Source organism: Typha latifolia, chromosome 9 (assembly GCF_019914945.1).
Source record: "Typha latifolia isolate L0001 chromosome 9, TyphaL0001v2, whole genome shotgun sequence".
In the NCBI taxonomy this organism is placed as follows: domain Eukaryota; kingdom Viridiplantae; phylum Streptophyta; class Magnoliopsida; order Poales; family Typhaceae; genus Typha; species Typha latifolia.
In genome coordinates, this window is record NC_133094.1 from 2,679,668 (window position 1) to 2,704,829 (window position 25,162).

A 25,162-nucleotide genomic window follows, 5' to 3' on the forward strand; every position below is an offset into this window, starting at 1 on the left:
TGGTCCAATACTTTAATCACATGCATTCGACGGCTCTGATAGCACATTTACAATTTAGCTCAAACAAAAATCGTGTTTTTATGTAGGTGCATTTTCTCTATTATTATATGAAGTATTTGTGGTTGATATCTTTCTTTTTATCATGTCCTTCATCAGTGAGATTATGATCCTTAATGATAAGGTCTTTCCTTGAAAATTTCTCATGTAATTAATATCACGAAATCAGAATTAGATATATTATTTTTCCCCTTGCAATGTGTAATGATATCATGCCAAGCTTCGTTACTATGCTAGATGACTGCCAAGTACCAAAACTCTGTGGCAGGGGCAGATTTGATGGATGAAATCGCATACTATATTGTCATCATAAATAAAATGAGATCATAGATCTTTTTTATGTACGGAGATTTTTATAAATCATATCCTATATTTTAACTTTTTTATGATTCATACTTCTTTGATAATTTTGTAATTCAATTCTTTTTTTTCTCTATAATTCTCATTTAACATTCTACTATTATTTTTACTAATTAACATCAATTAAGTTACTAAAATATTCTCATCATTCTCTCTTATTTTTTATATCCCTTCATCATTTTTCTCACCTACTTCCTTAGCCGTCGTCGCCACCTTTCTTTATCTCCCTCCTCCTCCTCCTCCTCGTTCTCCTTTTTTTATTCTCTTCTTTTTTAGGAAGAGAAAAGAAGAATAAAGAAGACATAAATAATTTATATTTATAAATTATTTTATATATTATAATAGAATATTTCTTTTAGTACCGTTTAAATTAATTCAGGGTGCTAAATAAAAATTATAAGAAAAAATGATTGATTGGATTATAAATTTTTTAAAACAGAGTGTAAATTATAAAATAGATAAAATATAAGATGTGATTCATAAAAAATTCTTATTTAAAACATTTGTCTTCTACTGTAACCAACTAAGCATTGTACTCCTTTAGATATGTTTACAACTCATCTGCCCTTTTATAAACATATTTACTAAGACCACCTTCTTTTGTTCTTAAGAGATATCTCTAATATAATTTAAGCTTACTAAGTGACTGTTTGAATGCCTGAATCGAATTGGATGAACTGATTCATGATTTATATTAAATCCTATCTAAACTAACATATTTAATTATATCTTAGGGTAATATGGTCAATATTTTTATATTAATAATAGATAACTAAATAGTAAAATATTCCATTAGTTAACGGTGGGAAAATTAAATCCATGACCTTTGTCGGCTGATAGAAAAAGATCCGACGGCTGTACTACGGCGGCGGCCTAACGAAATAATAATGCATTAAATCGATGGTAGACGTGGCACCGCGCGATGGCGACACCACAGCGGATTAGGACGTGGTTTAATTCCGTGATAATAACGTATAGAGGTACGCATTACCCGATAGATCACAGCCCTCCAAGTAGCGAGACCAACGATGATTAGCGAGCTGTCCTCCGAACGGCTATTCTGGTGTCCACGTCGTCCCGGAGTCTATTTACGATTATACCCTCCCCTCACTCGTGCGAGTGGGACCCGACCGTGGTCCCCCCTTCTCGACTTTCCCACATCCGTGTCTGACTCGGGTTTCCCACCGACACATCCCACTCGACAAATCGCACCCATAAATTCACCCACGGCACTCTCTCTCTCTCGTAATTGTTTAATGGTAGGTGTAAATAGACGATTATAAATTAAAAAAAAAAAGAAAAATTTTAAATTTTTTGAGTAATATTTATCTAATTGGTTAATTAATTTTTAATATTTTTATAATATAATTAAATAATTCAGGGTATGTATCTAATTATTATTTTTTTCTTCAGGTGGGGGGGTTGAGGGGTCAAAAATGTAATTAACACAAACAATAATAAGGTCGGATTTTGGGTTCGTAGCTCTCATCATACGCCCATTCTTGCTGTTCCTCTGCAACAATGGAGAAAGAAGATCGAAAAAATTTGACCATTTTCCATTGACGAAGCTTCGAGAAGTCCTAGGAGGTGGAGCTCGGGTTTCTCAGAGGCGTTGAGCGAGGTATGAAACTAGTGCCCTCTCTTTCCCCTTAAATTTTTTTGGCTCTTTTTCAATATTGGAGGCAGATCCGAGCTTTTGTTGGCTTTGAGTAGGTCTTGATGCTTTTTTTTTTTTAATTTTTTGAGTGAGAATGGAGAAATATATCTCGGAGAGACGTTCTTAAAAGGAAAAATGGAGGCGTTTTAGATGCATGACCTTAGATTTTAGTGTTAAATCGAGCTGGAAATGAGTAGGATTGGCAGCTGCAGATAGTAATCTGAATCTTTTGTTGTTAGAGAGATAATTATTACTTGTTTTTAGGATTTTTAGGCAAAAAATTGAAATTTTTTTCTTCTTTTCTTTTCTGAGGCTAGGGTTGCCATGGAATGGAATGGAATGTATGATTGAGACCTAAGTAGTGGTTTTATCATCCTTGGACTTTTTTTGAATCAAGTTTCCCCTTCTTTAGATCCATAAGGAAGTTAAAAATTTAGGTACATTGGGTGAGTGAGGTTTCAGGACTTGTCTGGATTTCATAGTAGGTTTTCTGTCCCATTTTCTTTTTCCTGATTTCCTTATTCTGACTTCATCACTAACTTTGTCTTAACCTGAGGTAATCGGTTCTATTTCAGGAGTTAATATTTGCTTCTCCTCTCTGTTCCTCTTGGGCAAAATTTGGTATACATTTGGAATCTGAAAATTTTATTGCTTATACCTGAATTGAGGTTCTTTCTGGGAAAGTATTTTTTCTTGCTCTTGGTAGCCTGAGAAGATGCAGAGACCTTTAGGCCCTGGGGAGTTCTCCTTAAAGGAGACTTCTCCTCTTCTTGGCGGTGTTGCAAGAGCTGGCGACAAGCTTACTAGCACATATGACCTTGTGGAGCAGATGCAGTATCTCTATGTACGTGTTGTGAAAGCTAAAGATCTTCCGGCAATGGACTTGACGGGAAAATGTGACCCGTATGTTGAAGTGAAGATGGGGAACTACAAGGGAACAACCCGGCATTTTGAGAAGAAAACCAACCCCGAGTGGAACCAGGTCTTTGCCTTCTCCAGGGAGCGGATACAGTCTACTACTCTGGAAGTTATTGTCAAGGACAAGGATTTTGTGAAAGATGATTTCATTGGACGAGTTATGTTCGAGCTCAATGAGATCCCCAAGCGGGTTCCACCAGATAGTCCATTGGCTCCACAATGGTATCGATTGGAGGATAAAAAGGGAGACAAAGTGAAGGGTGGAGAACTGATGCTGGCTGTTTGGTTTGGCACTCAAGCTGATGAGGTGTTTGCAGAGGCTTGGCATTCTGATGCTGCAACTGTTCCAGGTGATGGTCTTGCAAACATTAGGTCAAAAGTGTATCTTACTCCTAAGCTTTGGTATGTCAGAGTCAATGTCATTGAAGCCCAAGATCTGATACCTAGTGATAAGAACAGGTTCCCTGAAGTATATGTGAAAGCCATGCTTGGAAACCAAATTCTTAGGACAAGGATATCTCCAAGCAGGAATGTTAATCCCATGTGGAATGAGGATATATTGTTTGTTGCAGCGGAGCCATTTGAGGAGCATTTGATTCTAAGTGTCGAGGATCGAGTGGCACCTAACAAAGATGAGTCACTAGGGAAGACAACCATTCCTCTGCAAAGTATACCAAGGAGACTTGACCATAAGCCGGTAAGTACCAAGTGGTACAATCTTGAGAAGCATGTGATAATGGAGGGTGAGAAGGAGAAAAAGTTTTCTAGTCGGCTTCATCTCAGGATCTGTTTGGATGGTGGATACCATGTCTTGGATGAGTCAACACACTATAGCAGTGATCTAAGGCCGACTGCAAAACAGTTATGGAAGCAGAGCATTGGAGTTCTTGAACTTGGTATCCTGAATGCTCAGGGATTGTTGCCAATGAAGACCAAGGATGGTCGTGGAACCACTGATGCCTACTGTGTTGCTAAATATGGGCAGAAATGGGTTCGTACAAGAACAATTATAGATAGTTTCACCCCCAAGTGGAATGAGCAATACACTTGGGAGGTATATGATCCATGTACTGTCATCACAATTGGGGTGTTTGATAATGGTCACTTGCAAGGGGGAGAAAAAGCTGCTGGTGCAAGAGATAATAGAATTGGGAAGGTCCGGATCCGTCTCTCTACTCTTGAAACTGATAGGGTCTACACACACTCATATCCTCTTATTGTTTTACTTCCTTCGGGAGTAAAGAAGATGGGAGAAGTTCAGCTGGCTGTTCGGTTCACGTGTTCCTCTTTGCTTAACATGATGCATATGTATTCCCAGCCATTACTACCAAAGATGCATTATCTTCATCCACTATCTGTCATGCAGCTTGATCTCCTGAGACACCAGTCCACTCAGATTGTGTCAATGAGATTGAGCCGTGCAGAGCCACCTTTGAGGAAGGAGGTGGTGGAATATATGTTGGATATGGATTCTCACATGTGGAGTATGCGGAAGAGCAAAGCCAACTTCTACAGGATTATGGGTGTCTTTAACCCTTTGATTGCTGTTATCAAATGGTTTGATCAGATTTGCCATTGGAAAAACCCTTTGACTACGATTCTTATCCATGTCCTCTTTGTGATATTGGTCCTCTACCCAGAGTTGATTCTTCCAACAATTTTCCTCTACCTTTTCTTGATTGGAGTCTGGTACTACCGCTGGAGGCCAAGGCAGCCTCCCCACATGGACACTAAGCTCTCACATGCAGAAGCTTCCCATCCTGACGAGCTGGACGAGGAATTTGATTCTTTTCCTACATCTCGCCCACCTGATATTGTGAGGATGAGATATGATCGTCTCAGGAGTGTTGCAGGGAAGATACAGACGGTCGTGGGTGACATAGCAACACAAGGAGAGAGATTGCAGTCTCTCTTGAGCTGGCGAGACCCGAGAGCAACTGCTCTATTCGTTACTTTCTGTTTGATTGCTGCCATAGTGCTCTATATCACACCATTTAGTGTCGTGTGTCTTCTTACAGGTTTATATGTGTTAAGGCACCCTAGATTCCGCCATAAGCTTCCATCTGTTCCCCTTAACTTCTTTAGGAGACTGCCTGCTAGAACAGATAGTATGTTGTGAGATTGGCTCAGTGTTATCAGCCATCCTCCTTTATTGTTGCTCCTATTCAGACTTGAAGATTTCAGCAGAGCAGCAGATATAAGGCTCATCAGCTGTTATGTTCCAGTTGATTGTTTTTGTTTGATCTCCATGTGATCTGTAATCTTCTCCTTGTATGATGGTCTTACTGAACTATTGGTTCATTATCATGCTTTTTCTTGTGTGTGGGTGTGGATTCTAGTAATTGTTGTATTGCTTTTCTTACATATTTTCCTCTGTTAATTTTGCTGTCCTATTAGTGTAATCTACTGCACGTAGACATGCATTCTCTCAATCCTATATCTTCATGCAGTTCAATACTATCACTTTTAATCATAAAGAAGATTTAGGGACTTTGTCAATGTAATGAGAATTTGCTTAATCTTTTTTTTTTTTTTCACAATTTGCTTATGTTGAAGAACCCAGTCTTTTAATTTATTTTTGAAGAGTCTTTTCTTATTTAAAATTTGAATGGGTCTTTTCCTATTTATATTTAACAGGAGCTTTCATTATTGTATTTGGACTTTGTTGTTTTATTTGTTCTTTATAGTATTTATTGGAGGACATTATGCTAGATAAGTAGAAAGGAGAAGAAGATCCATACTTCTATTCCTCTATACTACAAGAGGACATCATTTTTTTTAGAATGAAAAAAGAAGTAATGTCCTTGACTAAGCAAAAGAACATTAAATTGTAATTATTAATTAGCTATCAATAAGGATGTGAAAATACTTAAATTATCTTTATAAAATTAAATATAATTTCAGAATAGTAGGAATCGTTTAATCATTTATTAGCAACTCAGCTTACTTACGGCGAAAAATATTAGCGCTAATGAACCACATTGATTCTAGTATTGGGATTAATAATTCTGAATGGAAACTCTTAAACAGTTATAATTAAGTGTTTTAAGCTTTGATCAACATAAAAGTAAACTTATTTTGTCTTTGTGTTGAGGGTTTAATAAAGCCCCTAAAATCATTGTCAACACAACTGGTTTGTCTGGTTCTTTGAATTTTTATACAAAAGAACACAATGTAAGCCAAGCGACAAGGACAAGATCATTTCTTGCAATTTAGCCCCTAGAAAATTGCGTTAATAGAAGGGAGCACGAAAGAGTGTGGATAGTGACAAATGATATTTGACGAACGAGACGTTGACTTTGACTTGTATTTTTCCAAAGTATAAAATATTTTTACATGCATGGAAGCTAAAAAAGAATTTTCTTGAAAAATATTTGTTTAAAATTTTATGCTCTCATAATAATGTTACAAGAGAAGGAAACAATTGGCAAGGAGAGAGATTTAAGGAATGTCAACTCTTGGCTATTATTTATTTTCTATCTTATTATTATTATTATTACTAATTTGTGGCCAATAAAATTATTTTTAAAAAAAGAAAAGAAATATTTTGCATATCCGTCCCACAAAATATGTTTAATTCCCAAAAAGTACTAACGCGGAGCTGCGCTCACGTGCCCGTCACGTGGCGAAAGGTGACACGATGGAATCGTCTTGCTGACGTCACCGTTGCTAACTATCGCAAAGGCCCCTACGGTTGGTGAAAATTACATTTTAAGGACGTACATCTCCTTGGCTTCTTTGTTCTTTTTCGCAAAAAAAAAAAAAAACCTCATTTAATTCACACTAATAGTTGGTTGCAATGCCACCCTTTACACTTTTCTTTATCATAAATAGATTGCAAAAGCTTCAAAGATACACACTTGTCAGGTCAGTCGATGCAAGTAGGAGATCTGATATGAGAAGCAAGAGCTTCATTCAGTCTTCAGTTGAAAATGGAGATGTATGGAGAAAGTTCGCCGTATGATCAATTCAATGATAAATTTCCCACAATTATAGTGGGTAAAATGGTATAATCCTCTTCCAGTCATAGATCATATAGATACTGCATCATGCCAAGTTTGTGTCGCTCCATTTCAACTGTTAGGCAAGAAACTTTTTTGACTTCTCAAGTATTAGCAGCTAACAATACAACACTTCATGTGTTATCATTTTCATGACTCCAAATCTTGAAATCATTCCGTTTAATTTGGAAAAACTTTGAAGACCTTTTGGAAATTAAGGGCCGAACCTTCTGATCTTGATCATAGAAACGTTCTAATCTTTCTTAATCACAACATTTAATCGCCATATAGTTTCAATCGCGGCCCGCCATTAATGCATTTGTTCTTCTGGCAGGAAATTTCTCAGCATGCATGAATTATTGTCTAGAGCTACAAGTGTCATGTTGCATATAACTTGCAACTAAGTTTGCACGTAGCTAAGGGTATTTTAGTCATTTCACATGCGACTCTGCTGTGACTATTTTAATTAGTTTACAGCTATTTTATGATTTGAGTAAGGAGAAGGTAATCCTACCTAAAAATATAATATATAAATATATATATATATATATATATATATATATATAAAGTCTCCGAAAGCTTTTTTATCAGGAGAGAAAGACATCCAGAAGAACAGGCGGCATGTTTGATAGCTTGGTTAGGAGACATCTGTGATGGGGAGAAACAGAAATTGGTTTTGCAATTAATGGGCTGTTTGATTCCTTAGTTTATCTCTTTGAATTTTTTGAGGAGTTCAAGGTGTGAGATTCTTGAGAGATAGAAGGAAGTCAAAGATGAAGCAGCAGCAGCAAGAACTCCAGTGTTCCCTGGAGATGATCACTTCTTCATCCATGTAAGGTAGCAAGCATCATGTAATAGTTTTACATATTAGTTTTCACTTCTTCGAAAATTAGAGTAGAAAAGAATCCATGGTCATCTCACACAAGAAGTTTTAGAGGAACCCTATTTCAATTCTTTTCTTTCTTTTCTTTCAAAATTTATCCAGTTATGAAGATAGAGAAGGTTTAAGAAGGCATCACATATCATGCATATCATGGCTCATGTGGGAGTACTAATGATAGAAGTAACCATAGAGAGAAGGGAGAGGAAGAAATCAATATTCTGACATGAATTTTTTTTTTCCAAATGATTTCAGACAAATATATTTTTCTTTACTAGTTCAAACCAGATTCAGTATCTTTTTCATCAAAATTGAGTTATGGTTTTCCTCATATGTTATTAATTTTTTTTTTCTTTTCTAATACAAAGCAGGAGTAAGGATTCTGGGAGCTATGACTTGGCGGAGTTGGATCAAGCTTTCTATCTCTATCTAGATAGCCACGATCAATCAGCAGTTCAAGAACAAAGACGTGACTCTCTTTCAAACTTTTTTTCGTTTCCTCTTTAAATTTCTTTTCAATTATATGTTCTTTATAGTGTTATAATTAAATCAAAATAGCTACAGTAGTAAAGGGTAAGGTATAGGCCAGGTACTGGGTTGTTATAGTGCTGCAGAGATTTCTTTCTTCTCTGAATTTTTTAATATATATTTGGAGTGTGACATGTAACAAATTCTTCATGATTTCCTGACAAGATCCTGTTTCAAAAGAAGGAAAAAATATTTCCTCTCTCTCTCTCTCTCTCTCTCTCTCTCTCTCTCTCTCTCTCTCTCTCTCTCTCTCTCTCTCTCTCTCTCCATTTCTAGCTTAACTTCTCCTCTCCTATTTTCTTCTATGGCACTGAGCCAAGAAAGCATGGTATCCATGATGATTAAGAAGCAGTAGTTTGTCTCGTATAGCATATCTCTCTCTCTCTCTCTCTCTCTCTCTCTCTCTATATATATATATATATAGTTTTATATGAGTAATGAGTTTGTCTTTTGTACACATGTTCATCTACTTTGAATACATTGAGTTGCACCCTTCAGGAGACTTAATGCTTGCAGGTGTTGATGTGTGCAGAGACTTTGAACATTTTCCCTTCTCAGCCCATGCATGTAGAACCATTCCCAAAGGTATAGACCACATACCAACCTTCTCTTTTCAAGCCCTTTTGGATGTCTCCATTTCTTCTCTTAGTATAATCTTCTTTTATGTAATAAAGACCATACCTTTTTTGCACATAGGATCCTATGAATATGATTCCCTTTGGCAGTCTTCCCAAGAAATCATCAAGCCAGTCCATGGAACAAGGCAACCAAGTTGTGACTGATCATGACTCACGAAAAGAAACTAGGGCAAAAGCCAAGGTGCTCTTTTGAAACACCCAAATTGGTTTTCTCTTTACATTATTATCTATCTACTTATCCTGTTTCTGGAATATTGTGAGCAGAAGGAATTAATGAAGAAGGGCATCACATCTACTTCAGAGCATGAAGGTCCCAAGACACCAGATCCCAAGGTGAGTTCAACTAACTCCATAATATAAATAAATTAAGCTCTTAGTTCTCTGGAAGCTTTAATTAAACTCATTCATCTATGTGTAGACCCTAAGAAGGCTAGCTCAGAATAGAGAGGCAGCCAGGAAGAGCAGGCTTAGGAAGAAGGTAAGTAGTCAAATTAAACAAGCTAACAAAAAAGAAATGAAATCTATAACTGCATGCATGTATCCAGTACTCTTCAAACTCCTCATTTTGTTGTTCTCATACTGTAAACTTTTGATCATCCAACAGGCTTATATTCAACAACTAGAGTCCAGTAGGATCAGGTTGAGCCAGATAGAACAAGAACTTCACAGATCTAGATCCCAGGTAAAAAAAAAGTATATATAAATATAGCATATCATCTTTCTATTTATGCTAACTCTTATGCTCAATATTGATCAGGTTACTACTGTCCTCAATGGCGCGGCATTTCTCGGAGATCAAGGCCTTCCTAATAGCATTGGTGGCCTTAGCTCAGGTACTACTCAACTATATTACACTCTAGATGTTATATATATCTAGTACGACAAGAACTGAACTTTTGATTATGTATATATATATATATATATATATATATTGTTAGATGCTGCGATGTTCGACATGGAATATGGAAGATGGCTTGAAGAACACCATAAGCTAATGTGTCAGCTCAGGGCGGCGTTGGAAGAGCATTTGCCCGACAACGATCTACGAGTGTTTGTCGACGCTGCTCTTTCGCAGTACAGTGTGTTAGTAAACCTCAAGAGTATCATAGCCAAGTCCGACGTCTTCCACCTCATCTCCGGCATGTGGACGACCCCCGCAGAACGTTGCTTCATTTGGATAGGCGGCTGCCGCCCGTCGGAGCTCATCAAGGTCTTCTCGATACCCTAACCCTACTTTATATGTCGAGTTTATGCGATTCATATAATTATCTCAATAGCACAAGAACTGTAACGTCTTTAGAGTGGTGGTCTAGATCGATATCAATCACGAGATGGAAGTAAATTTAATATTTGGCACTGTAACATAGTTTAGGTAAAGATAAATGATGGATTAGCTAATTTGGTGGAAGGTCTAGTTGATGGAATAGTTATGTTTTGGAATGCATTGGCAAGATCTTCTTGTCACAAAGCTTGAGAGTAGGTGGGCGTTATGAAGGGTAGATGGATGATAGAGGAACTTCTTCCAAGATAATGAATGGATGTGGTATTCTATTCGCATAGTTTATAAAATTGGTTTGGCTTCTATATTGATAGAGATAGGTCATACTTTTCTTTCTTTCACAGGATAATTATTTATAGGCCCCTAACTATTGCATATATTTATTTAGACATCTTCATTTATTTTTCATGACACATTAATTCCTTAACTATGTAAAATATCTTAAATGTCGGCTCCATCCATTAGCTTTTGTTTAATATTTTTATTTAAAGAATCCCACTAGGTCAATTATAGAGAAAAAGAAGAGAAAGAAGGTGAGAGAAAATTAGTCATTTTACGTTGTCAAAACTAATATCAAAGTGTAGTAAGAAATAAATTAGAAGACCTATATAAAAATGGGCATGTAATTGACCGTTATTTGATATATTAATTGGAAGGAAAACTGATGCATGATATTTTTGGTGTCATATTCCAACCTCACATTTTATAATCTTCATTATGAATTAGTTCTCCTTATGTTGCATATTTATTAATTCAAATCTACACACACATATATATATATTCTCAGATTGTGATAAGATACATAGAGCCTTTAAGTGAGCAGCAAATACTGGGAATTTGTGGGCTTCAGCAGTCAGCACAAGAGACAGAGGAAGCCTTAAACCAAGGCCTGGAAGCTCTTCACCAATCTCTCTCTGAGACCATCACCTCTGAGGTGATGAGTTGCTCACCATCCAACATGGCCAACTTTATGGGTCATATGTATCTTGCCATCAACAAACTCACCTCTCTTGAAGGCTTTGTTAGACAAGTAAGCAATACTATCTCCTCACTAACTCTACTAATTTCTACAAATTTCCTCAAGGAAATATGCTTATAACGCCCTATTTTCAAATCACATCTCGCCTATCATTAGTAATTCAAATTTAAGCACTTAACCCCTCAATGGCCACCATCTAGTTGCAATATATAAAATTTCTCATCCAAAATTAGTTGTACATATGCTAGAATCAATGTGGTTTATTGGTGCTAATATTTTTCTTCGTAAGCAAATTGCAATAGTAAACTACAATATGCCCATTTTTTTCCGCAAATTTTATGGAAATTAAAGCAAAGATGCAACTTGTGTATATGAAGTTTGGAGCAAAACATTTATATGCAAATTTCTGTACATTTTTAGTGCAAGATTAATTTAATAACTACAAGTGATGACAACAATAATGACGCATTAGGTAGATCACAAGGTGGTAGGTGGAAAAGAATATGAATGCTGCATAGCTTCTAGAAGAACACACAAAATAGTTTGTCTTACTGACTGAGTCAACCTGTGAGAATAGACATAAATCTAATACTAAATCCTAATGTCAACAGGTTTAGTTAAGGCCTGCCAATTTATTTTCTTTCCTAAAAATAAACAGGAATTGGCTCCTTTTTCAATTACATTAGGTAAGTTTTAGGCCAACTAACTCAAAATGATTAAGATGATGTGTTTTTAGATATATAATTAGCTCTCCAATCCCTGTATATCTAACAGCTATATACTTATCATTAAATAGTTTGGCTCTATTAGAATTGCCACAAGAGATTATCTTCTAAAGAATATTAGAGTGTAAAATTTAAATAAAAAAAAAATCAGTGAGAGTTATTTAAAAAAAAAAAATCTATTTTATTTTTTTTATTTTTTTTGAACTTTAATGAATACAAAAGTTCAAGATTTTTGATTAGATTGATTCAAAAATGATAATATATTTTGTTCACAGGCAGATAATTTGAGGCAGCAGACCTTCCACAGGCTTCAGCAGATCCTGACCGTCCATCAAGCGGCGCGGAGCATCTTGGCCGTCGCCGATTACTTCCACCGCCTTCGCGCCCTCAGCTCGCTGTGGATTGCCAGACCGAGACATGAAGGAAATTAGCAAAAACCTTAGAGAAGTGCTTCAATTAATGCACGTTGAGGTGTCCTTTGTATAGAGATACATAGAGATGTACATCTAGGTAATGTAACCCCTATAGGATACATTGAAAATAGAGTATAAATTTATATATATATATATATATATATATATATATATATATACAGTAGAATTTTATACTCCTTAGCCTACCTTTTAAATAAGACATTATTAATTTGACTATTCAAAAGAGAAAAGTTTTAAAAAAAAAATGTGAAGCACCAGAAAAAGAGTAAGGAATCAAGTTGAGGATGAAATTGACAATTTCTAAGCAGTAATTTAACTTTGATTGACATGTATGTTATAAACTACATCCATTTAATCATGGGCTAAGATTTTGGTGGGCTTTTAAGATCTCAACTTCATTATTTGGGGAATCGAGCTTTATGCTGAGGACCTAGTTGTGAAGAAACTTTTCTCTTGAAAACTCTCATTTTGGTCTTCAAATTTTACAGCAGTGAGCAGGTCACAACCACATACCAGTGTTCCTTATAAACATACATTAACCCTCCACCTGAATGCATCAAGCAGCAAGGATGAATCCCAAGTTTGACAAGATGGAGGTAGCAAAACCCTGCTCAAAGATCACACTTACATAGATATTAATAGTTTGAGATCGAGTATATTACATTACATGGATGGGACTAAAGACTTGGCGTCGTTCTTATTGTTGTTGTTGTTGTTGTTGTTGTGGTGGTGGTGGTGGTGGTGATGGTCTTTATTAGTGTGGTGGAGAAGATTACACCCAACTATCTGGAAGTGAGATATTCTGGAATCTGAAGGATGAATCCCCTACTGAATCCCTGGACAAAATGAGATCTGGGCCATCTCCGAAGCTCATGTCCTTTGGGACCTCATCAGGCAATTCGTTTGCCAGAGGTGGCAGCATGACTGCAGGTAGTGGCTTTGGAGCCTCATGCTGCTTGCCAGACATGGTTGGTTGAGGAACGTCATCCCACAGGAGGAAATGAAGTAGGATGGGCCGCAAAGCATGGCGGTGCAGCGAGAGTTTCTGGCTCAGGGAGACGGTGTCGAAGCACTTGATGTCACCAGAGGTTGCAACCATCCATGGGAGAACCTTCTCGTTCCCGACACGCGAAATGACTAATAGCTTCGACGCTTTTCGTGCTTCTCTGTACAGCTCTCTGAGTCCTGACCGAGTTGCAGCCACTCCAGGACTATTCTCTTCTGCTACTGATGATACATAGATAAAGCCCTGAATTTGATGAAGATAATAGGAGTTGCAGTCATTTTGATATCTAGTCATGTTCTCAGATAAGAATGTGAGCGTAAAAGTAATCTGCTTAAACCTTCAACAAAGCCTTCTCAACTGTGGACCATGAATTCATGATGGTCTACAGTATTGTTGCATAAGAATTGGATTAAGATGAGTAGAAGACAGTGTGATGATAGATACAAGTGATGGCAAATGCAAATGTCTATGAATGAAGTGGTTTAATATGGACATGTAACCAATTCACAATCCACTAGATAAAGGATTGTTATGTAACTTTTGAAATTCTCATCAGTGAATATTAAATAATGCATAAGGTACTTGTAAAAAAATGCAACATCTACCACCGGAGTGCATGGAGAATATAAGAGAAAAACTGCAGCATTTTATAGTCCTGGAAATTTGAAGCCAACGGTACTAATTCTGTAGAAGAATCTATAGATTACCTCTTCGGTGCGACTGATGGCGAAGCCCAGTCTGGTATCACCTTGCTGCAGCTTTATCTCCACTGCCAATTCCCCTGCAATTGGAGTGTACCAGAGCCGAACCGCCCTCACCACCCCAATGTCCACCCCATGGTAATCCTCAAATCCATAGAGACTCACATTTGCCATGTTCGCGAGGTCAGCCAGCGATCCCATGTTCACAGTAGAGGATGCAGTCTCTCCAGAGATCTATAACAAAAAGCATTTATGGCAGTTGGCTAGTCACTAATCTATGCAAAGAAATTCGTTACATGCCCTCACTTAAGAACACTGGCCATCACTAGTGTTCCCTGCTTAAACTCATTCAAGAACATTGACATGCAATCTATGAGAAAGAACACTAGCCTTTTACAATCATGAATGATGATAAGTTTTATAGAGATTTTCAAAATTTCAGTTTGTGTTAAAAGCATTTGCTTGCTTTTGCATCAGTCTCTTTGTTCAGTCATCTTATTATGGTTTCCATTGCCTTATCCCATCAAGGAAAATTAGATCATGCACCTAAATGAAATAATCTATACCATGGATGTACACACTTGTCCCTAGAAACTTACTTGTGAGAAATTACAGGCCTTGTGTTTATGTCAGAAGTAGATTCGGTATTACCTTGGTGAGTAGGGCCTCAGTTTGGACATTCATGAACACAATCGGAACGCCTGAATTCTGGGAGGAGATGAGCCAGGTATCAGCCCGGGCTAAAGTGTCCTCGACAGAGTTGTAGCGAGCAGCGGAAACATCTTCTGCCTTTGGAAGGAGCAGAAGAGAGAGGAAGCAGCTTGAATTAACAAGTGGAAGCAACTCCCTCATCTTCTTCTCCCAAGGATACGATTCATATGCATGATGGATCTTAGCAGTACGCAGTGCAAGTATTAGCTTTGCACTTACTGATCCTTCGTAAAGCGATGAATGATATCAGTGTCAGGTTGTAAAATATGAGAAAGCCAAAAGGTCGCAACCATGAAGAAAGATCTACATAAACAACAAAATTAATCATTTGTTTGACATGATAGAACTTCAGAACCTCTGCCAGCTTTTTAAGGCAGCATCATGGTTGGTCATTAGTAGAATAATAACTAGTTTATTGGAATTGTAGTTGACCTTTCCATAGAATTTTACTTCTTTATCACTTATGGGAACAAGCTGCAATATATTTTGAATATAAGGAACCGCAAACCTATTGTTAACGTCTTTGTTACTAACAAAGACTTATACATTGATAATTTTATGTATTTCTTTGGATCTAGGACTGATTCCAATGCATATTTAATTGAGAAGATCTAGTGCTAAGGGATCTTTTCTCTGGATATAAGTTATTTAACAGTTGTTAACTATCAAAGAGGCCGGCTGATTATATTAATACTCCTTTGGATCTAGGAATAACTCTGATGCATATTTAAGATATCTCTCCTATGAACATAAGTAATTTAATAGTTATTTAACTATCAAAGAGGGTGGCTTAATCATTGATTCAGTTAGCTCTCGAGAATCACAAAAGCTCGATAAGATGCATGCAAGTGGTTTTATCTTTATAGATACAACCCACCACCCATTGTTTCTTATTAAACCAGCCTTTTGTTTCAAAGACAAATGTCATTGATACCAGGATATTGTAGGGTTTAAAGTAACAGGGTGCATATATTAAACTACATCAATGCTTCTGAAGAGCATGTTGCTTGCAGTAACTGTACTTCTTGAAGCAGTTTGTAGAACTTTTGGAACTAGAAGTAGAAATAATCAAAATTAGATTTATCTAGGAGAATTGAGAGCACATACACTAAACTGCACGACTATCGAAGACAGCCGAAGCATGACATATTGAATCTGAGGAAAACCTAAGCAGAGCAATTTTACGAGTAAGAGACGGTAAGTAAATTTAAAATTGTAAAAGTCCCAGAAGAAATCGTTTTGAAGTAGACATGTCTCTCCTAATGAGGTTATTGTCACATCTTCACCAGACATTCCTGACCTGCAACTACTTGTACTACTTGATAGCAAATTTTTGACAAACTTAATTATTATCAGCACATTTCTCTAGGGTAATTCTCTGAGAACCAACTCCCATGTCATTGTATGCTCATTAGCAACTGTTCCGTAAATCAACAGTTCTTGCAGTAAACAAGACATCATTGATATCTCAAACCTGGACAAATGACACAAGAGTCCAGAAAGAGGTCCTTTTTTTCAAGAATTAAAGTACGCAGAAGAGAATCTAACACTAAAGTCAACATGTTGGGTTATCTACTCAGATACTTGATATAAATTTTCAAGTACCAGTCGACATATTAATTTCTAAAAACAAATTTCAAGATTAAAGGACCATCCTATATGATTAAGCTATTCTCTTTGATACCCATGTCCTACTTGATTGCATGGCACGTCTGACATACATGCTGAAAGTATGTGAAGCACAAAAAATGGAAGCTTAATATTTTAGTTCCCTGACTTACACCAATTCCAATCTCTAGTGGCCAAAAACTATAATAGAAATCACCGATTATTTATGCCAACCGCCCCCAGGTTTTGGCATTAAATTTGACATAATAATGTGCTCTGAAAGATTAGTTCTTGAAGAATGGTGAATTGTAATTTTTAATGCTCAACTTCTTTCATATCTGGGCCCAAAACTCCTGATAAATCCTAACCTCCAATTAAGAAGATGGAGATTTTCTCCAAATCAAATAGACTCAGTAACTTGGGCTCTGATACTATAAGAATCAAGTACATTCTCTAAACGATAACATCTTCTATACTCTATGGATATTTGAGTCCTTTGCTTTAGCCTAATATTTCAACACTGAGTCAATTCCCCTAACTTTTGCAGTCACAGAAGTAACTGAATGTGAAAAAAAAAAAAAATCAAGTAAAAATACATTGTAAAAATAAATAAACAAAAGTGAGAGAAAGAAGAAAGCCAGTGTAAAGAAAAGCTGAAATCTAACAACTTTAAACAAAAGGGTAGGGTAGTTCAAATAGTTTACAATTTTAAATTGGAGTCATAAAAAATATAAAAGAAAAAAGAATCCCTGGTGATAGATATTTTGCTTAATTGCTAACTTTAAGTTTATCATAAAAGAAAAGTCTAGCAACTTTTATGAAAAAAAATCCTTGGGAAAGTTAACGAACTCATATGGTTGTTATCGCTAATTAAGGACTAAAAGGTAAATGCAACATCTGTACGGGGTTATACGCAAAAGATACGTCTTTTCTAAGGACAATATCCAAACCCTTACGTCAGATATCACACCGATAGGCAAAAAGAACACTAAAAATGAATAAAATAATGGGGAACGCATAGAAACTTTTCTACGCGGTCACCCATAGGATTGCTTCAATCCAATCCGATCCTTACCTTCGTGCTCGCCACTGTCTTCCGATCGCTCCCCGTCGTTGGAATCGTCGCCGGTCTTCCCCTTCCTCCTCTGCCTCCCCGACGGCGGCCGCGCTGCCGCCCCAGATTTCACCATGGCCGAGTCGCCGTACACGCCGCCGTAGTCGCCGCATCCGACCGTCGAAGTCTCGCCGCGCTTGAATGCCGACTTGAACAGCTTGTGCATGCCGCCGCGCTTCCCTTTCTTCACTGCCGACTTCGCCGCGGCCGTTGACTCCTCCCCGGAGACATCCCCCGCCGGCGGCGGCGGCACCGTCGCCACGTCCGGTGCGCTCGCTTGATCCGTTGGCATCGCGTCGAACCCGATCCAAGTTCCGGTCGAATTGCTCGCAAGTGAGAGCCAATTGGAAGCTTAAACCCTAAAGCTTGGATTTTTTATCTCTCTCTCTCTCTCTCTCTCTCTCTCTCTCTCTCTCTCTCTCTCCCTTCGCCGTCGCACGAAGTAGTAGGAGGGAGGGAGAGGAATTTATACAGTGGAAAAGAAAGACTTGTAGCAGATTCCCCGCAGCACCGAATGAATGAAGCTGTACATTCAGTACACGTGGTGTCTTTTGACTTGTAGGAGAACGTTAAAAGTAGAGGAATGTAGGAAGCTACTACATTCGAAAGACACAGTGAATCCGCTGCTAATAGAGTTGTATATTTTCCTCTTTAAGTGGAGTTCTGATTGGTGGGCACTTTTTTTAGTTTTTAAGTTAATATGGTTCGAGAAATGGGGAACAAATAAAATGGCTGCTTGTTCTGGGGCCCACTGCTTTAAGGTTATTTTATTTTTATTTTACATGATGTGATAATAACTATATATATTATGCAATCGAAATATCATATAAAGTCCTAAGTCCTAACTTCGACCAAATTTATTATAGTCTGGCCAATATATTAAAGCAAATTGAGAGGTTAGACTGAGCCTGTCCAACTATTCATTAATTATTTTTATTTTTATTTTTCTATAAAAGTAAAATATTATAAAAGACCGAACTAAAGTAGGGCAGTATAATGACTTGAAACAGATCTCAGCGAGACGAATAAATAAAAAACGAACCGCAAGAAGTTTTGAAGCTTTCACTTCTATTACGATGCTTTCAATGCACTAGAATCATATACATTACGAGTAAAGAGAATAGGCCTTGGTATATAAGCAAATGAGAGACTCAGTTACAATGCCAGCTTGTGCAGAATTCTTAGTTACAACGTAGTTTAGATCCTCGAACATTTTGGGTATTTAAATTTAGATCAAAATTTTGATACAACTCTCCAAACTAGATAGAGGCATAAAAAATGTTCCAAATCTAAGTGAGTTTGATATTATTGTGAGATCCAAATCTGGGGCAGCATAATTAAAGTGTGTTCTTTGGGATTAGAGCATAGGTCTGAACTGGACCCAAATTAAAGATAATAGTATTTGTTTTTGTGCGGCCTACTTTGAGTGTCAATGGAATAGCCAGGTCCCCTCGATAAAAGTCAGCTTTGAGCTTCGTGCATATCCCAGTTTGGAATTAGGATATGTGCCTTATATATATATATATATATATATATATATATATATATATATATATATTCTTATACGAGCACTTTCCGGCTTTGAACCAAGTTTTAAGTGCAACAATTTCATCTGGTTTATTTGGATTGCATTCTGTGTGCTTCTCCACTATGGATGTAGACATCTGGCGTTATGAGCAACAGAACATATAATTGGTCTTTTATTTTAAGATTAATTATATTTAGACTCTTTGAGACTCTCCATTAGATCTTTGGTAATTTGCAGCATTTTAATCCTCTAGATTATCTAATATCTCTTGCTCACGATAATACTAGTAGAAAACGTTAAATGACTATCTTACACTTAATTTTTCTCTCTTCTTTCATCTAAAATCATAGCAGAATAGTCCCTGAAGCTTCTAAAGTTGATCGAATGATGTTTTTTTTTTTAATAAAAATAATTAAACATACAACTAATGAAAAAGATTAATGTGTCTAGAGAAGGGTATATATGAAAACACGTAATAATTTAGAGAATCTAAGTGTAATTATTATTTTATTCTATATAATAAGTTTATTAGCTCTGTAATGGAAAACAAATGGAAATTACTTTACAACTTAAGTACACTATTTTCTCAATCCATGCTCTTGCTATAGAATCTGACGTGTTGAAAGAAAAATTAAAACTAATGCATATATTCTAAGATAAGTGAAAACTTAATGAGGTTACAGTTAAATCAATGCGGCTAAAATTTACTCAAGAACACTCATATACTAGGAGCCCTTTTAACTATCTAAGTACTATCCAATTGGCCTTAATTTTATATCATTTTAGGATGTGCAATGGAAGTGCAGCATCTCAAATCCATGCACTTAGCCAATATGGCTTGGATTCGAGCTTAGGTTTGAGTGAGGCTCATGTGAAGCCAGAAATTAGTTTGGAGCATAATAGACCCCTAAATAACTTATATCTCCAGGCAAGTGAGTGAAAGGAAGCATTGTGATTGTACACAGAATGTCCAAAATAACATCAGATGAGATGAAAATTGTAGTGTTTATGAAAAAAAAGAACACCAGGAATTTCGGTGTCTCAGGTATAAATTCATTGAATTAACCACTTAATAATGAATAGGTTGATAGCTTCAAACAAAATCGCAAGAATTTGTAGTGTTTCTTCGGCGAAAGGAGACCTATTTTGAAGAAAGAACACATTTATTCTTTGTAGTATATATAGAATGATCATCCATAATTGAAACTATAAAGGCTTTCCTCCCTATAGAGAAAGCAATGACATTAAAATACCAACCTATAGAGGAAGTAGTTTGAACAGGAAGGTAAGTTGAATCAATCAGCTAAGATGATTCATCCTATAAAAGTTTGTCAATTACCTCAGCAAACTGCAAGAAAGCTAATAGTCTTTTTTTTCTTTTTTCTCTTTCCGTCATGTCAATGCCTATGTCTGCGGATAAACTGCATAAACAATAATAATTACTGAAATTGGAAAACATAACTTTTGAACAAATACAAATCCAAAGCTCCATGTTTTCTTGTGATCCTTTGGTGAGCTAAAGTTACAGAAAACAATATCAAGAAAATTACAGCGTTTCAACATCCAAGAAATTGTTGTGTTGCGAAACCCCAAGGATGCGGTAAAGAGATAGATTGAGAAAAATATCTACCAGGATCAAGAAAACAAAATGCAATCACAGGAAGTAGTCAATGATACCTAACCTGCCTATGAGGACATACAACACATTGATTTGGATCCACCGGCTGGCTCCTGACCGGGGACGGCTATCTCTGTTCCTTTAAGCAGTGAACCTCCACCCGACTCCTGTTCATTGTTCGCAACAAGGGATTTCTTGCTGGTAATCCGGTAGATCTCAGAGAGAACAGTCAGGAAGGCTGTCTCAACATTAGTGGCCTCCAGAGCTGAGGTCTCCATGAAGAAGAGGTTTTCCTGCTGAGCAAATTCCTTTGCGTCTTCTGTGGGGATGGCACGCAGTGTACCAAGGTCAGACTTGTTACCGATGAGCATGATTATAAGGTTCTTGTCGGCATGCCCCCGCAGTTCCTCGAGCCACCTCGCCACATGGTCGAAGGATTGGCGCTTGGTTATGTCATATACCAGCATTGCTCCAAGTGCACCTCTGTAGTATGCGCTTGTTACTGCTCGGTACCTATTACCATCACCATCGAAAGCATCAGAAAATGTTAATTTAAATGGAAATGAATAGCTGAAAGGCAACTTTAAACAATTATCCATAAGAAAAGGAGCATCAAATAGTTAACGCAAGAAGCTACAAGAAAAAAAGAGTTTCAATGAGAGAAAACTCAAAAGAGAAGTCAGTACAACAAGAGATTTATCCAACGCAAGGCTTTACAGAGCATCTCAGCCATTAAATCCTCAACTCAGATCCAGTTTTGCAACAACTGTCAAGCATATAAACAGAAATGCTTAATGAAACCCATAGTTAACAAAAAAATCTGTATGACCTAGCCACCAAATAATCATGCTTCATATCATGGCTACCAATTTGGCAGATACCTAGCTTAAGCAAATTGAAGAGAGCAATAATTAGCACAATTTTCCAAGGATGAACAGCTCTTTTCGCTGAATTGAGCCATATGGGCCAGAAATGGCCTGAATCTGCTGCTTTTGCACAAGTCCAGGATGTGCTAATATAAGTTGGCACTTTTGATACATTTGATACAGGGAATACCAAGATATTCCCTTTCCCTGTCGACACTGAACTACTGTAGCGCATTAAATTAAAACATATCAGCACAGCTTCTTACATATCCATATCTTATGAGAATCATCTATATTCAAGGTAAACCGCCAAAAGGTCAATTAGTTAATTGCAGATATCTAAATGTAGTAAGTACTTGAATAAATAAATGTATCTATTTTTCCTCATTAACTAACTTTTTCATGTAAGTAAAAAAACCAAACAAGAAATTATCCTCTGATTAAAAAGCAACACTATATTCCATCTCCCATTCCAGAAAAAAGATACTTGTTTGCAAATCTATCATGTTAGGTCGGAGTAGTATAATCAGCACGAGTTCTTATCTTATAATGAAGCACAGTACTTCTCTAGTTCTATATTGTAGCTCTCATGAAGTACATGAAAAACCACAAGGTATTACCATCAACTACATAACTACTTGCACAGATGGCTCTTTCATTTCACCAATTAAATTCATATGCTGAGATTAGATATCTACCGGGCATGCTGCATCTCCAGTTACTGGAACAATTATAACAGCTTGCATGAAGAACCCAATGGAAGTCTCAGAATAGAATAAAGCAAAATCTGAGAATAACTTCTATTAAGCCTTCATAAGAAGTATTACTGCTACTAGACCCAAGAGAATCTGGGGAGATATGTGCCCATTTTGAAGCAATGTTCTCAATCATTTTTAATGAATAACTTAAGGTACAGAGAAAAAAAAATTAAAATATTAACTCGTAGAATTTGGAAGCTATCAACCACATCTTTGACAGCTAGAGAAACTAATATATATTCAGTAGATGATGAGAACTAATTGAGTTAAAAGCTTGGGACAAGCTTTGAAAATCTGGCCGGTGATACGTAGCTCTACTCAAACCACTACACTATTTAACCAGATCCAGCATTCAAAACAGCAAACCAATGAACAAGAAATTCATCCAGAACAAATCAGAACAAGAACATGGCAACCACAAGTTTCTCTGCTTTCTGTAGTCAATCTCTCACCAGCCATCGCATATAAGGGATAACTCTAATATCCCCTGTTTAAGTCAAATACAACAACCGATTTCGAGCAAACCTAGTTTAAGTCAAATAATAAATTCAAGGTATAAAGGAAAGGGTGTCCACTTTACGAAGCTCCTGCCTAGGGGTCTTAGTAGGGAAGATAAACACAACCTTAACATTACTTCTGAACAGATATTTTACAAGAGATGAACCGATGACCTCCTTGATGCAAGAGGCTACAGTTACACCAAGTGGGAAACCTCCAGGGAACTCATGGTACAAATTCTTTGTCTAACAACTGTGTTGAAAAGGCTACATATCAGAATCAGAGATTCAGTAGAATTTCCTTGTTTGAAGACCAGATTCCATATCTGATCAATTGGAGATTCATGAGCAAAGGCGCATGAGCACAAACTGATGGGCAGCTACACATTCTCAGTTTCCAGAAACTGATTCCTCTACAAACACAACCAAACAATCAATCAAAAATATCTAAATTGGAAACCAATTTGAAGAGATAAAACCCATCAACCGTCCTTAAGCTAAGCACCAACAATGTCCATACGGAAGCTAGATATAGCAACAAAAGCTTTACTCAGTCCAACACCCTGTGCTTCATCAATCCCAATCAAAACAATACCGAATTAGGCCCCCCCAGATTCCATAAAGAAGCACAATTACCCCCCGACAATTCCATTCAAACTCCCCTTCCTGGATTTAACACCCAATTCCTCTTAGATGAATCTATAGATCAAGTAACAACATCTAGAGCACAATCTAAATATTAAAACACAAAAGCAATCAAACCTAGAAATAGCTAGCTTTACCTTCGCAAGCTACATCTAATATCTCATCGCAGCAAACCAAAAGCCAATAAAAATCTCAAATTTTATAGGAAGAACACCTACGACCAATTAAATAACAGAATCCATAATTTAATTTGACGCAATACGCAGTTATTTTCATCGCCCAACTAAAGAATTCATCTGAAATGAGGGTTGAAGAGCCGAAATCGAACAAAGGGACCACAAAGACTGCACCTCTCCTGGCCCGCGGTATCCCAAATCTGAGCCTTGATTGTCTTGTGATCGATGGTGAGCGTCTTCGTCTGGAATTCGACACCGATGGTTGCCTTGGAATCGAGGCTGAACTCGTTGCGCGCGAATCGAGCTAAAAGCTGCGATTTCCCCACCGCCGAATCACCGATCAGGACCACCTTGTACACGTGATCGATCTTTTGGTTAAACTCACCGTAGAGGTTCGACATGTCCAGCCTACCTCTCTTCTCCCTCTCTTCCTCTCTCGCTCTCTTTTCTCTCTTCTAAAAGAGAATAAGGTGGAAAGGGAAGCTTCTTGGAGGATTCTAATCCCGATTGGGAGATCGAAGGAGGATTCAGATCTCTCTTTCAATTCTTGTCATGGAATGGGGATTATACTACAATATACAAGCGTTGAACCGATCAGAGAGAAAAAGAGAGGTTGACATGGCGGAACGTTCGTCGTCTCGCGCTAAATGAGAATGTAAGGACTTTTTGCAAATAAACCCTTTAGGCTTGTAGTTTTTATAGGTTACAACTTCTAGGTTTAATTATAATTACACCCCTCAAACTATATAACTTAATATCACAATCACCTACTACTAGGATGCCACAACCAGATCTTCTAAACTAATCACCGTCGATGATATTTAAAACGCTACAACCAGATCTTCTAAACTAACACTGGTATAATGGAGCGGACCGTGTTAATGAGAAACGGTCGATTACTCTTTTATCTCCGTCCACGTAGTATTATTATGTATTTATATTGGCTATTTTTAGAGAGAATGTAGATTACCTATTTTATGCTACTAATGGATTGGATATGATTTGGATTCATCCTCGGGTCATTGACGCTCCATTTCCTTGGAGGTGACATGGGTGGTTTCTATGTGTATATATATATATATAAAGCTCAGTGTGTTGGCTTAGACTCGTAGCATGTGCTAACATCATTCTTCTACTGCCTCTTCGGATTGGCTATTTGTGTCTCGTTTAACCCCTTTTTCCTCTACTAGTGGACCTTCTCCATCGTCGTCATAAGCATCTCCTCTGCCAATATCATCGAGCGCACCTAGTACGTCGTCTATCTTGTTAGAAATATTAATTATATGGTGTTATTTTAAAATAAATTAATATTTTTATGAATGGATGTTTAGATAAGACATTTTTTCTTCGTTATAACTAATTGTTAGTTATTTAAGTAGCATCCTATCAATTACATCTTTTGATTTTTTAATTACTAAGCATCTCCAAACGGGCTCTAAAATACTAAATTTGGAGCCCGGTGAAGCTCCAAATTTGGA

At 37.1% G+C, this 25,162-nt stretch overlaps 4 protein-coding genes across 11 annotated transcripts; 2 read left to right on the top strand and 2 right to left on the bottom strand.

The window, feature by feature from the left end:
* Positions 1–1,841: 1,841 nt before the first annotated feature.
* On the top strand, positions 1,842–5,299 carry LOC140795213 (FT-interacting protein 7-like). Its single transcript, XM_073147654.1, has 2 exons — positions 1,842–2,038; positions 2,650–5,299. Exon 2 carries the CDS (start codon positions 2,790–2,792, stop codon positions 5,109–5,111), a length of 2,322 nt encoding a protein of 773 aa, XP_073003755.1. The 5' UTR covers positions 1,842–2,038; positions 2,650–2,789; the 3' UTR covers positions 5,112–5,299.
* A 2,285-nt stretch (positions 5,300–7,584) lies between these two features.
* LOC140795734 (bZIP transcription factor TGA10-like) lies at positions 7,585–12,577 on the top strand. 7 transcript variants are annotated; one of them, XM_073148482.1, is made up of 11 exons: positions 7,585–7,830; positions 8,242–8,342; positions 8,934–8,986; positions 9,098–9,220; positions 9,304–9,372; positions 9,458–9,517; positions 9,644–9,721; positions 9,797–9,872; positions 9,978–10,249; positions 11,106–11,348; positions 12,298–12,577. In XM_073148482.1, exons 3-11 carry the CDS (start codon positions 8,963–8,965, stop codon positions 12,451–12,453), a joined length of 1,101 nt encoding a protein of 366 aa, XP_073004583.1. In that variant the 5' UTR covers positions 7,585–7,830; positions 8,242–8,342; positions 8,934–8,962; the 3' UTR covers positions 12,454–12,577. The 7 variants fall into 7 exon arrangements, with proteins under 7 accessions (XP_073004583.1, XP_073004582.1, XP_073004577.1 ...); XM_073148481.1 differs by having other exon boundaries at positions 8,245–8,342; XM_073148476.1 differs by having other exon boundaries at positions 7,585–7,825.
* A 325-nt stretch (positions 12,578–12,902) lies between these two features.
* On the bottom strand, positions 12,903–18,035 carry LOC140795733 (uncharacterized). Of its 2 annotated transcripts, none has more exons than XM_073148475.1 (4): positions 17,558–18,035; positions 14,815–15,092; positions 14,170–14,397; positions 12,903–13,705 (listed from the first exon to the last, which is right to left on the bottom strand). In XM_073148475.1, exons 1-4 carry the CDS (start codon positions 17,886–17,888, stop codon positions 13,229–13,231), a joined length of 1,314 nt encoding a protein of 437 aa, XP_073004576.1. In that variant the 5' UTR covers positions 17,889–18,035; the 3' UTR covers positions 12,903–13,228. The 2 variants fall into 2 exon arrangements, with proteins under 2 accessions (XP_073004576.1, XP_073004575.1); XM_073148474.1 differs by having other exon boundaries at positions 14,815–15,098.
* A 2,233-nt stretch (positions 18,036–20,268) lies between these two features.
* Positions 20,269–24,304, bottom strand: LOC140795613 (ras-related protein RGP1-like). The gene is made up of 3 exons (XM_073148291.1): positions 23,859–24,304; positions 20,807–21,255; positions 20,269–20,545 (listed from the first exon to the last, which is right to left on the bottom strand). Exons 1-2 carry the CDS (start codon positions 24,083–24,085, stop codon positions 20,811–20,813), a joined length of 672 nt encoding a protein of 223 aa, XP_073004392.1. The 5' UTR covers positions 24,086–24,304; the 3' UTR covers positions 20,269–20,545; positions 20,807–20,810.
* Between the last annotated feature and the right edge of the window lie 858 nt (positions 24,305–25,162).

Excerpts from the sequence above, each read along its gene's own strand:
- LOC140795613 (XM_073148291.1), bottom strand. The coding sequence starts at position 24,085 with ATGTCGAACCTCTACGGTGAGTTTAACCAAAAGATCGATCACGTGTAC. Across the intron at positions 21,256-23,858 it reads GATACCGCGGGCCAGGAGAG|GTACCGAGCAGTAACAAGCG; the intron begins GTGCAGTCTTTG and ends TGATGGTAATAG.
- LOC140795733 (XM_073148474.1), bottom strand. The coding sequence starts at position 17,888 with ATGCCAACGGATCAAGCGAGCGCACCGGACGTGGCGACGGTGCCGCCG. Across the intron at positions 15,099-17,557 it reads AGACAGTGGCGAGCACGAAG|GATCAGTAAGTGCAAAGCTA; the intron begins GTAAGGATCGGA and ends CGCTTTACGAAG. Across the intron at positions 14,398-14,814 it reads CTGAGGCCCTACTCACCAAG|ATCTCTGGAGAGACTGCATC; the intron begins GTAATACCGAAT and ends TTTTTGTTATAG.
- LOC140795734 (XM_073148476.1), top strand. The coding sequence starts at position 7,767 with ATGAAGCAGCAGCAGCAAGAACTCCAGTGTTCCCTGGAGATGATCACT. Across the intron at positions 8,343-8,933 it reads AGCAGTTCAAGAACAAAGAC|AGACTTTGAACATTTTCCCT; the intron begins GTGACTCTCTTT and ends TGATGTGTGCAG. Across the intron at positions 9,722-9,796 it reads TTCACAGATCTAGATCCCAG|GTTACTACTGTCCTCAATGG; the intron begins GTAAAAAAAAAG and ends AATATTGATCAG.
- LOC140795213 (XM_073147654.1), top strand. The coding sequence starts at position 2,790 with ATGCAGAGACCTTTAGGCCCTGGGGAGTTCTCCTTAAAGGAGACTTCT.